At 45.1% G+C, this 12,190-nt stretch overlaps 1 protein-coding gene across 1 annotated transcript in view; it reads left to right on the top strand.

The window, feature by feature from the left end:
- Positions 1–12,190, top strand: part of LOC112150995 (cadherin-6) — an 83,452-nt gene that overhangs the window by 40,125 nt on the left and 31,137 nt on the right. The window contains exon 4 of the mRNA XM_024279557.2: positions 4,110–4,477. Within this exon, the coding sequence (XP_024135325.1) occupies positions 4,241–4,477 (237 nt within the window). The 5' untranslated portion in view covers positions 4,110–4,240. The remainder of the gene's footprint in view (positions 1–4,109; positions 4,478–12,190) is intronic.

Below are 12,190 nucleotides of genomic sequence, written 5' to 3' on the forward strand. Positions count from 1 at the left end.
GGGGGGGGGGGGGGATGACCCCCTCCCGCTTCAGTTTGCTTCAGAGCAGGCCTTAGTAGCTGAAGGATTGCAGCATAATGGACCCCCCCCCATGCTGCTGACGCTGCTCTGACAGGACGTTTCTACCTCTCCTTCACCCCCCCTCCCCCATCCGTCCTGCCCCTTGGAGTTGTCACGGTAACTGATGTTGGGGGTTTAAGGTACCGGTCTGATGCATGCTGACCCCCACCCTCACAGATGCAGAACTCTGGGGCAGCAGCAGCAGGATCTCCCGAACCGGGTCGGGACAGAATCCTGGACCTCATTCAGATCTGCTGACTCGGCAAAAACCAGATCCGCTTTGATCTCAAATCCTCCACTTTGATCTATTTTTTTAGCCGAGAAACGAAAAAATATTTCCATCTTTTCTTCTTCTGCGTTTACCGGATCAGAACCGGATACTAAAACGTAAAAAAAGAGTCCATCTGAGGAGCTGCACGACGACCATCAACAATCCTGGTTACCATGGTAACCATGTAGACTGATTTAGGGTTTTGTGGGAAACGAGAACCTCGTCAGGGTTTAAAAATGTTCAGCATCTCGATTTGTTTCATTTCTTTAACAAGTTTGAACCAAAAAAGTTCAAATCTTCTCATCTGAAGCTTCAGGATGTTTGAGGTTCAGTTTGAGGTTCAGTTTGAGGTTCAGTTTGGCGCCACGGTTGCGCTCCATGAAGAGCAGGCCGGTTGGTACCATGTGACCTCCATGACCTTTGATGTTCTGCAGAAGCGCAGACACAGATCCTGATGAGCTGAAGGATCTACAGCAGGACTGTCAATCACACAAGGGGCCAAAATCCAAAACACACTTTAGGTCGCGGGTCGAACAGGAGACACATTTATTGAACACTCTATTAAATGAATTCCAGCTTGAAAGTTCTCATAAAAGATGAAGAAAATGATGGGGGGGGGGGTCACACTCTCCCTCTCAGTGATGGAGATCGGGGATAGAAGACCATCTATAAGGATTGTGCTCTGGTGGTTCCTCGGCGGAGGGAGATTTCCTCACTGGGGAGCGTCTGCAGCTTCGTCTCACCTGCTCAGAGGTGCAGGAGGTGTGGGGGGGCTACCCAGTCTGCCCCCCACCCACCACCACAAATGGGCTTTCCTCACACTGTGACTGGGGGAATCAGGAAGCGTCGTCTCCGGACATGAATTAAGTACCCTGACCTGCTTTGAGGAGCCAGACAGAGCGGCGAGGGGGGGGGGGCAAAGAAAGGTGCCGACCTAGTTTTGTCTTGGATACTGGAGCTAAGTTTAGTATCTCAGAGTGCAGACGAGCCTCCGTCAAACGGTTTCAGACCTGCAACCTCAGACAGTCAGACAGCGGTTCTGGTTTGGTTCTGTAGAACTTCACGATGACGGTCTGATCGGGTCTGCAGAGCTGAGCCTCCTCTAACCCCCCCAATAAGGTGACGGGGGGTCGGACAGACTCAAATGAGTGAAAGGAAACCAGATCTGATCTGTTTCTCATCGTTTATAGTTACATCACGTGTCAAAGTCGAGGCCCGGGGGCCGGATCCGGCCCTCCTGATCATGTTATTTTATTAATGGTCTGATGTTATCTTTAACTTATTTCTAACTTAAGTTAGGGTTTTAAAGTTTCATAAATGTCGTTTTAGAGTGTTCGATAAATGATTATCCTGTTCGATCTCAGGTGTGTTTTGGATTTTGGCTCCTGTGTGACTGAGTTTGATGAAAACATGAAAATGCTGCTTAAAAAATGAAAAATGTTTTATAATTTATTTTTCAATTTAAATCTGACATATTTGTGGTTTTAAAGTTCAACATTTATTTAAAATTCCTTTTGAATTTAAAATGTCCTTTAAAATCCTTAAATGACATTTCTGTAAATTTAAACGAATGATTTACCTCTAAACCTAATTAACACTCAGATTAACTCTGAGCTGTCTCAAAAACATCATCATTGGTTTTCTCTAAAACAAATAAGAATTTGACGAGAAGTTAACAAGTTTAAGATGAATGTGAGTTTGAGTAATAACTGACCTGAGCAGCGCGGTCTTATTGGCGTGTTCATGCCGACGCTGCAGAAACGATCAATTTGCAATATCCTGTGGTGCCCTATTGAAAATCTATAGTGTTTATGTTGCAATTTCTCTCCTTAAACACAAGCAGACTCCTTAATTGCACCGTTGTGGGCATGTTTGCAGTCAGACTCAATTAGAAACATTGACACCGATGCATTCATTGAAGCCTCTGGTTTTCCTGGATCTGAACGTCTGCTTTGACTGAGACGAGCTGTCGTTCAGGTTTTTCTTCTGTGGTTTGAACTTGTTTTTGAGTTTATGCCTTCAACTTTTTAAGAAAAACAAGTAAAAAAAACTATCAAACTGTTTTAATTTGTTTAATCTTTCTTTGATGTAACCTTTTCTGCATCCTGAAAACGTCCGGAGCGATTTCTCTGAAGGTTTGCGAGTCTGACAGCAGTTTGTCTGAGCTGTCAGATGCTGGAACTTGAGCTAAAAAAATAAAAAAAATGGAGCCCAGACCCAAATGCTCAACAAAAAGTGACTCGTTTTTCAGTTCCAGCAGAGCCAAATCTGAGCTCATTGTACGGCGCGATGACAACACAACACAAAGGATAAAAGGTTAAAAGATTAAAAAATGGTCCATGTGAAGGATTAACCAGAACTCGACGGTGCTGTCAGGGGTTTGTAGTGTTCAAACTGAGTGGTGTGATCCATCTCATGTCTGGATTATTTTACTGCAGACCGGAGATGATGCATAATCCTGAGAGAGAATAGAGGGAAGAGGGAGCGGATGGATGGATGGATGGATGGATGGATGGATAGATGGATAGATGGATGGATGGATGGATGGATGGATGGATGATAGATGGATGGACGAATGGATGGATGGATTGATGGATGGATGATTGATGCATGGATGGATGGATGATGGATGATGGATGGATGATAGATGGATGGATGGATGGATGATGGATGATGGATGGATGGATGGATGATGGATGATAGATGGATGGATGAATGGATGGATGGATGGATGATGGATGATAGATGGATGGATGGATGGATGATGGATGATAGATGGATGGATGAATGAATGGATGGATGGATGATTGATGGATGATAGATGGATGGATGGATGGTTCAGACGAAAGTTTGGGTAAATAGATGATAATGTGTGAGGAGGAGGAAGGGATGATTAAATGAAAGAGTGAACAGAGGATGGATGGATGGATGGATGGATGGATGGATGATGGATGGTTTACAGGAAGGTTTAGGTAAATAGGTGATGTATAAGTTGGAGGAAGGGACGATTAAAATGATAGAGCATAGATGGATGATAGAAAATGATGAAAGGATGGACGGATGATTGGTAGATAAATGGATGGATTTGATGAATGGACGTTGGATTGATGGAGAATGGATGGATGAATTGACTATATTGGGTGATGGATGAATAGAGCATGGATGGAGGAATGTTTGTATGAATGGATGAATAGATGGAAAGATAAATAAAGGATGGATGAATGCTGTGATGGATGGATTGGTGGAAATTGAAGGGATAGACAGATGAATGAAGGGTGGATGGATGGATGACATTTAGATTAATAAATGAATGGATAGATTGATGAACAGATGGATGGATGGATAGATAGATCGACTGATGGATGGATGATGAATGGATGGATAATGGATGGATGAATTGGTGGAAATTGAAGGGATATACTGATGAATGAATGGATGGATGGATTGATTGATAGATTGATGGACGGACGCACGGACGGATGGATGGACGGAGGGTTGGACGGATGGATGGACGGATGGATGAATCTATTGATTGATAGATTGATGGACGGATGGATGGACGGAGGGTTGGACGGATGGATGGACGGATGGATGGATCTATTGATTGATAGATGGATGAATAAATTGATGAACAGATGGGTGAATCGGGAGATATATTTGAAGTGAATCAAAGGTTTTAAAGTAAAAGTGTTTTCATTGGTTCATAGATGTTGATCAGGTGGTTGGGGGCGTGGTCTGCTGCTGAGCTTTCATATTTCGTGTCTCGTTTGTCCTCCAGGTACCGACCGCTGCCTCATGTGAGACGAGGACCCCCCCCCTCCAGCTTTGCTAGAACACAGCATGAACCCGGTTCTCCATCCAGACCACTGAGGACGGCGTAAGAGAGAGAGCGGCGTGGGGGGCGTGGCCATGGATAGAAGGAGCGTTTGTTTCCTGATGGTGCTGTGGGCCGTGGCCCACCTGGGTTCTCCGGCGGACGGGTTCAGAGCCCTGCGGAGGACTACAGGGGGGCGGAAGGGGTCTCCGGGACTCACGGGACAGGACGCCAACGGCGTGCCGCTCAGACGCTCCAAGCGAGGATGGATGTGGAACCAGTTCTTCCTGCTGGAGGAATACACCGGGACGGACATGCAGTACGTCGGGAAGGTAGGAGACCACGACTCCTGGTGACGAATCCGAGCTTCAACCTTTGTGCTGATCCAGTTCAAACCGACGCGATGGCGGGTAATGATGCCGCTCACCGGCCGTCTTTGACTGTAATGAAGGTCATTTAATGAAAGCAGAAAAGCTCGAAGAAACCTCAAACCTCTGAGCTCCAAACATTTTAGTCACTCTTAGAGCTCTTTAGATAAGAATGGACAAAGAGACGAACATGATGTCCAAACATGGAAACAACGTTAGCATCATTGTCCATGGAAAGAGTAGAGCTGCCACGATTAGTCGACTAATTGACATCTAATCGACTAGTACAACAGTTTTAATATACGATTAGTCGCTACTTTGTATTATATGCTGTCAGAGTGTAGTAAAGTTGAAAGTTATAATGATATTCTGTTAGCTTTATGGACTGTTTTGGCATTTATTAAGGTTTTTTAGGCTATTTTGGAGTTTAGCTAATATTTTAGCGACATGCTAGTTGTTTTGGCTAACTTAGCCTCTTTTTGTTTTGTTTTTATGTTGTTTTTGAAATTAGCCGATATTTCAGCTGCATGCTAGCTATTTTAGCTAATTTAGCCTTTTTTGGTTTTTAGACTGTTTTGGAATTTAGCTAATATTTCCGCTACATGCTAGCTCTTTTGGCTAATTTAGGATTTTTTTGTTTATTTTTAGGCTAATTGGGAGTTTAGCTTATATTTCAGCTACATGCTAGTTTTTTGGCGAACTTAGGCTTTTTTTTAATTTAGCTGATATTTCAGCTACATGCTAACTATTTTGGCTAATTTATGGTATTTTCAGTGTTTTCAGCTATTACCTTTAGCAATTTAAACTATCAACTTCAACATTTTTAGCTATCAATTTCAGCATCTTCAGCTATTAGCTGTATCATCTTCAGCTGCCAATTTCAGCTTCCAGCATTCACACTAGCATTTTAGTTTTTAGTTATTTAAAAGCTAGAGATGTGTTTAACGTCCATTTTGTGTATGACCTGATCAGTCGACTAATCTGAAAAAATAATCGCTGATTCATTAATGATTAAATTAATCGTTTGTGGCAGCTCTATTGTAAGAAGGAACCATGGGAGCTCTGACGCCGTCTTTTACCTCACTGCTGTTTGGTTCTTCCAGAATCCCTATTCCACCTTTTTGTCACTCCAGTTTGAAAAGTGGCTATTTTTGTGTTGGGCTAAAAATGTTTTGTCTGTTGAATCCATATTTATGAGGAGACGAGCTCGTTCTTCTTTTGAGGGAATCCAGGAGATGCTTCCTCATTTGCATGAAGCATTCCCGCAGGAAACTCTGACGGACTTCTGATGGATCCACTTTTTTATCACAACAATAAAGCAGCAATTGATTACCTCAGTGGATGATGAAAGAGGGCAGAATGGATCCTGCTCAGGCACGCTGACGCTCCGAGGTTTCCGTCACATGAAGCCTAAAGGTGTCTTTTGTTCACCAAAATGAAAGCACAACGTCGACCCAGATAATCTGAGCGGGATGAGGCCCGAACAAGAAGATGGACTGTATAATTCCTGCTCTACATGCAGAGGAGCGGAAGTCAAGCCGTCACTCCGCTCTACTGTAATTGAGGAGATTGCGAAACACGGCGGCAAGGTCAGGAAGAGCGGCGGAGGAAGAAAGGTTGTTTTGTCCGAGCAGCTGAATGGGGCTCCTGCTTTGCATTCCTATCGTGTGTCCACAGAGGATGGAGTTATCCAACCAAATGAGATCCTGCGACATATGTCCTCGCCGAGCCAGGGATGACTTCAGGCCCGGACAAAAAGGATTACAGCCGTCGGAAAGTTCGGAAAAAAGGCAGAGAAAGTCGGAGAGAGGAGATCAAATGTAAATACGGAGCTTGATCAAACCACTTTGCCTTCAGAGAGCGCTGATTGATGTCCCACTTGTCCTTTTAGCTTGTAAGAGGACTAATAGCAGAAGAAGAATGGATTATCTGAGTGTGGTGTACACTTAAAGAGCCAGAGGCCGGGGCCTGAGAGCCCGGCTCCTGAAGAGACCATTAAAGCGCCGACCTTCCAGCAGTACACTTAATCACGGCTCGGAGCTTGTTGTTTCACCCACGTCCATTCAGGGGGGGGGTCCTCCTCTGGCCAGCTGACACTCTGGACTGAGGAGATCTCATCTGGCTTTAATTACTGTTGGTTAATTGCTAAACAAAGCAGGAGTGATGGACGGCTTTTTGTACGATCAGAAGGAGAAACACGAGAGACGACGAGGCTGTTCGCCGTAAAGACGCGTGCCAACACCTGTGTTTGTGTTGGGAGAGTACGGAGGCCGACACGACTCACAACAATGAAAAAGACACAACATACACACAAATGTCGAAGCACAATGACAGCAAAGTCAATTATTCATTTCCGTTGTGAATTCCTTCTGTTGTAGCTTTTGTCGTCGTGCTTTGTCTTTTGTTGTTGTGCTTCTTTTTTGTCGTTGTGCTTCGTCTTTTGTTGTTGTGCTTCTTTTTTGTCGTCGTGCTCCGTCTTTTGTTGTTGTGCTTCGGCTTTTGTCGTTGTGCTTCATCTTTTGTTGTTGTGCTTCGGCTTTTGTCGTTGTGCTTCATCTTTTGTTGTTGTGCTTCTTTTTTTTGACGTTGAGCTCCGTCTTTTGTTGTTATGCTTCTTTTGTCAATGTACTTCTTTTTTGTTGTTGTGCTTCCGCTTTTGTTATTGTGTTTCAGCTTTTGTCGTCATGCTTTAGCTTTTGTCATTGTGCTTTGGCTGTTGTCGTTGTGTTTCTGTTTTCTAATCATGCTTCATCTATTATTGTTATTCTTATGCTTTTGTCGTTGTGCTTCAGCATTTGTCATTTGTTTTGTCTTTTGTGTTTATTTGGTCCCTTGTGCATCGTCTTTTGTTGTTGTGCTTCAGCTTTTTTATTGTTTATCGTCTTTTGTAGTTGTGCTTCCATTATTTTCATTGTGCTTCGGCTGATGTTGTTGTGTTTGCCTTTTGTCGTCATGCTTCTGCTTTTGTTGTCGTGCTTTGTCTTTTGTCGGGTTTGGGTTTGTCACCATTCTTCGTCTATTATTGTTATTCTTCCACTTTTGTTGCTATTGTTCTTTTGTTGTTATGCTTCTTTTTTGTCGATGCACTTCTTTTTTGTTGTTGTGCTTCCGCTTTTGTTATTGTGTTTCAGCTTTTTTATTGTGCTTCCTCTTTTGTCGTCATGCTTCAGCTTTTGTCATCATGCTTCATCTATTATTGTTATTCTTAAGCATTTGTCATTTTGTTTGTCTTTTGCATTTATTTGGTCCCTTGTGCGCCGTCTTTTGTCTTTGTGCTTCAGCTTTTGTCGTTGTGCTTCAACTTTTGTCGTTGTATTTTGACTTTTGCATTAATTTTGTCCCTGTGGGCCACCGTAGGAAAGTAATGACAGGTGATTACAAACCAGGGAAAGGCTCCTCACAGAGGAACACTGAGGACGCCGTCGTTGAATTTGTGTTTCGAGCTCCGTGTTACAAACAGACTCACAGGTTTTGTAAAATGACATTTTTAGGATGGGGGGAGGACGGCGGTCGCCTCGTTCTGCTGCATCGGCCGCTCGTTCCTCTCTCATCCTGCAGCAGAGGAGCGGCGTGCTGCCTCTCATTAGCAGGCGAGCTGCATGCAGGCCTCGGAGGGCCGGCGCTGTCACTGGGGGGAGCCGCTGTTTGTTTATTTCATTATTTCTTACTTTACCAAAGGGCACATCTTCACTGAAAACGGTTAATGGCCTGTGGTTGAGGAGTGTTTGTGCTGCACTATCATATCTCATCAAGTATTTACAGCCTCTGATAGGCCCCAGTGGTTCTGGGCCTGGTGGGCAGACTCTTCAGTGGAGTCCCTGCAATCCAGACGCGCTCGCCGCATGTCAACAAACAAACACGCCGCGCACGCCTCCAGTAATGAGGGAGCGCAGATGAAAAAGGTTCAGACGGGAAGCGCTTCCCAGTCTTGGATGACTCGGCGCTCGCGCTGCCTGGGGGGGGGGGCTGTTTGAGCGGAAAGGTGCAGAATGTTTGTTTATCGGAGGAGGGGGGGTTCATCTCTCCTCCGTTACCAGCTGCTCACCTTGGCAGAGAGCGCAGCATATGGGACGGTCCTGGCCGTACCAGCGCCATGGCAACCCCTGTGGGCCGCAGAGGACGCCCAGGGCGCGCTTTGTCTGTGTTTGTTGATTAGCTGATGAGTACCTGAGAGGAGGAAAAGGTGCGGCGAGCTCCAGACACCCACAAACATCTGCGGAGGAGCGGAGACGTCACACGCCAACATCTCCTGATTATTTCCACGCCATCACCTGCCCGCTTCTGACGCCTGCTGGCTTTGAGATTAATTAATCATCTGCGGTTGACATTCAGAAACGTGAAGGGAAATGTCTCATATCTCGAGTTCTTTCAATAGGCTATTTCTGCGCTCCGGCTGAGGCGACCATCTGGCGGCAGCGGAGGCAGCCAGCCCTCCACAGGGCGGGACACGAGGCCTCAAAGGCTAACTGGCTACTTGCCCTGAGCAGCCCGTTCGCTGAGCCGTCTTGTTGGCCGAACGGGAGCGAAGCACAAATGGTGATCAGATCAAATCTGCTGTAACATTTGCCGCGCTCGGAGATGATTAATTTCACAAACAAAGACCTCATAAGTTCTGACGCGCAGATGTCTGCTGAGTCCTGATCAGAAGTGGAGCGTTTGATTTTAGTGAAATTTTATGTGATTTTATCTGTTTGCCTCACTGGTTTAAAGCAAAAAAATCGCAATTTTCTGCAACTTTTTTCAGCCTCCATCGTTTTTTCAGCTGTCAGCCCCGCCCCTTTTTTAACATCACAAGGAAAATGCATTAAAGGTTCTTTCATTTTGCCCTGAAATGCACTCAATTTCAGTTTTTACTTCATCCTCCACGCTCTAAATCCGATGGTTTCCCTGATCCCAAACAGGAATTGTCAGGTTTAGCTGCAGAAAAAAGTCATCTTTACTCAAATTATTGTTATATTTTCATTAGGGCTGCCACGAATCGACTATTAAATAGTTGACGACTGTTTAATACTCGATCAGTTGTTACTTTATATTCTATGGAGTCGTATTTGTGTAGTAAAGTTGATCAAAGCTGAGCGTTCAGCACCAAAAAATTAACCTTTTATGTTTTTGAGTCAGTGAGACCAAAAGTTCCTCCTTTAATTGTGTGATTGCTTATTAATCATTCACACTTTCAGTGATTTAAACAATCTTGGTATCAAAAACGTTCATCTCCTTCAGGACATTACTGCTGGTATTTTTGACATTCATAAACTTTATAGTTTTTGAAATATTGATCAAAATATTCCCCATAGGAAATGAAGGAGAAGCCTCTGAAGGAGGCTTTGGACTTCCGGGTTGAAGCACATTCAGAAACAGAAGTCCTCACCTCAGAACTTGAACCACAGATTAGAACAGAAACCGGCCGGGTCTTTTCTGAACCTCTGGTGGAAGTTCATCCTGTTGTTGAAACAATAAAGAGTCAGAGATGAAATGAACTGATTTCATCTGGATCTTGAGGAATTTCCGTCTCCACTTTGGATCATCTGAGTGTCTTCTGGACGTCTGGTCCTTCTGAGAACTTCGGATTGATTACTTTCTGATGAGGAGTAATCAGATTACCTCTGGCAGATCCTGTTTTCCAAAACTACAATAGCAAAATAATAGTAAAATATTTTCCTGAATAAAAGATTTACATGATTGAACGGGAACGACATGAACTTCTCATGGAAGTGTTGATCCCTCATTCCAGGTCAAAAATAAGTTTTCATTCTTTCTAAAAAAAAAAAAAGTGTTTTGTAGTTAATGTGTTTTTTTACGATCTCCCCAAAGTCCTGCTGTTAATGGATATAGCGTCATGTTCTCTGACTCTTTTATGACCGTGGGGGGGCAGAGGAGAAAAGGCCAGCTATCGATGCGCCACGGCGACCAAACGGACCGCACATGCTGCCCTCCCGCCCCCCCCTCCGTGACGGTTTAATTGTATTTTCGATATAAATTGATCAAAGGGCCGTGGTGAATGCATGTTGGGCCGCTGCATTGATTTCTAGAAGAGCTTTTTTTTTCTGCTCCTCTTAATTCGAGCAGAAAGGGCAGCAGTAAATGTGTCTGAGCAGCACGGGGGACAGCGGCGAGGGAGGGGGTCGCCGCGGCGAGGGAGGGGGTCGCCGCGGCGAGGGGGGGGTTCCTGCGGCTCGATACTTTAATATCCATGGAGGAACTCTTCCTTCAGCTCCGGCGGGAAGGAGACGGATGGAGGTGTTCGGAAGCAGAACAGAGCGTGAAACATTCTCAGACACGAGAATCCAGAGAGTCTCAGATGGAATCATCGTTTCCCATCATGCCTCATTCATCCTGGAGCGCGTATGTTGGCTGAAGGTGCCGGGATTTTTCTGAAGAGGATCTGATGATTCTGGATCCAAATTATTCCTAAATTAGATGATTTTGAATCAGATTATTCCAAATCAGATGATTTGAGATTTTGGATTACATTATTTTGGATCAGGTGATTCTAGATCTGATGGTTTTGAATGATATGAGTTTAGAATGAATGACTCTGGATCAGATTATTTTAAATTATCCGATTCTGGATTAAAATGATTAAATTAGATGATTTTGAATCAAAATATTCTGGATTTAGAGGATGCTGAGAACAGGGTTAAATGGAGGAAACTGATTCACTGTGGTGACACCCTGAAGGAAAAAAAAGAAGATTCTGGATCTGATTGTTCTGGATCAGATGATTCTGAATTTAAGGATTTTGGATCAGATGATTTCGGATCAGATTATTCTTAACCAGATGATTTTGGATCATGTTTTGGATCGAATGATTTCAGATCAGGTGATTGTAGATCAGATGATTTGGAATCAGATGATTTTAGATGAGGAGATGTTCAGAACCAGAACGTTCAGCACAAGATCCAAACCCAGAGGTGAAGGTTTGATTCCCGGCTTCATCCCAGACTGAAACAGTCGTTTCAGTTTCTGCCGCTGACGCAGACGACCTGCTGGAAACGCTGTTAATCCAAAAAGCTGCTGCTGACTCGATCCAGCCTGATGTAACCGTGAAGCTGCCGAGCACCTGCGATCAAAAGCTTTTGCATTTGTGGTGGGATGGGGGCGGGGCTTGTGCACTGTGCTCCCCCAGCACCATTACCACACTCCCCCCTCCTAACCCGGTCTGCGCAGCCGAAGAGTTTGTGCAGACGGAGCGCCCGTCCTCATTGGTAAACAAAATGCCGTTTCCTGACATTTGACCCCCCCCTGCAGTGATGCTGTGGGGGAGGGGCGGGGCGAGCCTTTGATGAGTTTTCAGGGATCGACGTGTCGTGGGGATTTGGCCGTGGAATTAAAATGTCAGCCCGCGCTAAGCTGCTGTTCATGCAGAAATCAAAAATTAAACACGGAAAGGGAGAGAGCAAATCAAAAAGACCAGCGGCGTGCACGACACGTGCACGGACGCCGACCCTCGCCGGCTGGCGGCGGCTGCAGCAGCATTACACCCTCCCTCTGCCTGTTGGCAGCGCGAGGGCCTCTCAGAGACGTGGCGAAGCGGCGAGCGCGTGGCGGCGCCGCCACAGTTTACAGCAGATGAATCAGTTAAATAACAGCAAACACGCTGAAAGCTGCCGCCGCCGCCGCCGCCGCCGCCGCCTGCCAAGGCCCAGATCGGTCAGGCTGGAGATGTGGGGGCTGCAG

The sequence above is a fragment of the Oryzias melastigma genome, linkage group LG20 (genome assembly GCF_002922805.2).
Source record: "Oryzias melastigma strain HK-1 linkage group LG20, ASM292280v2, whole genome shotgun sequence".
Lineage (NCBI taxonomy): Eukaryota > Metazoa > Chordata > Actinopteri > Beloniformes > Adrianichthyidae > Oryzias > Oryzias melastigma.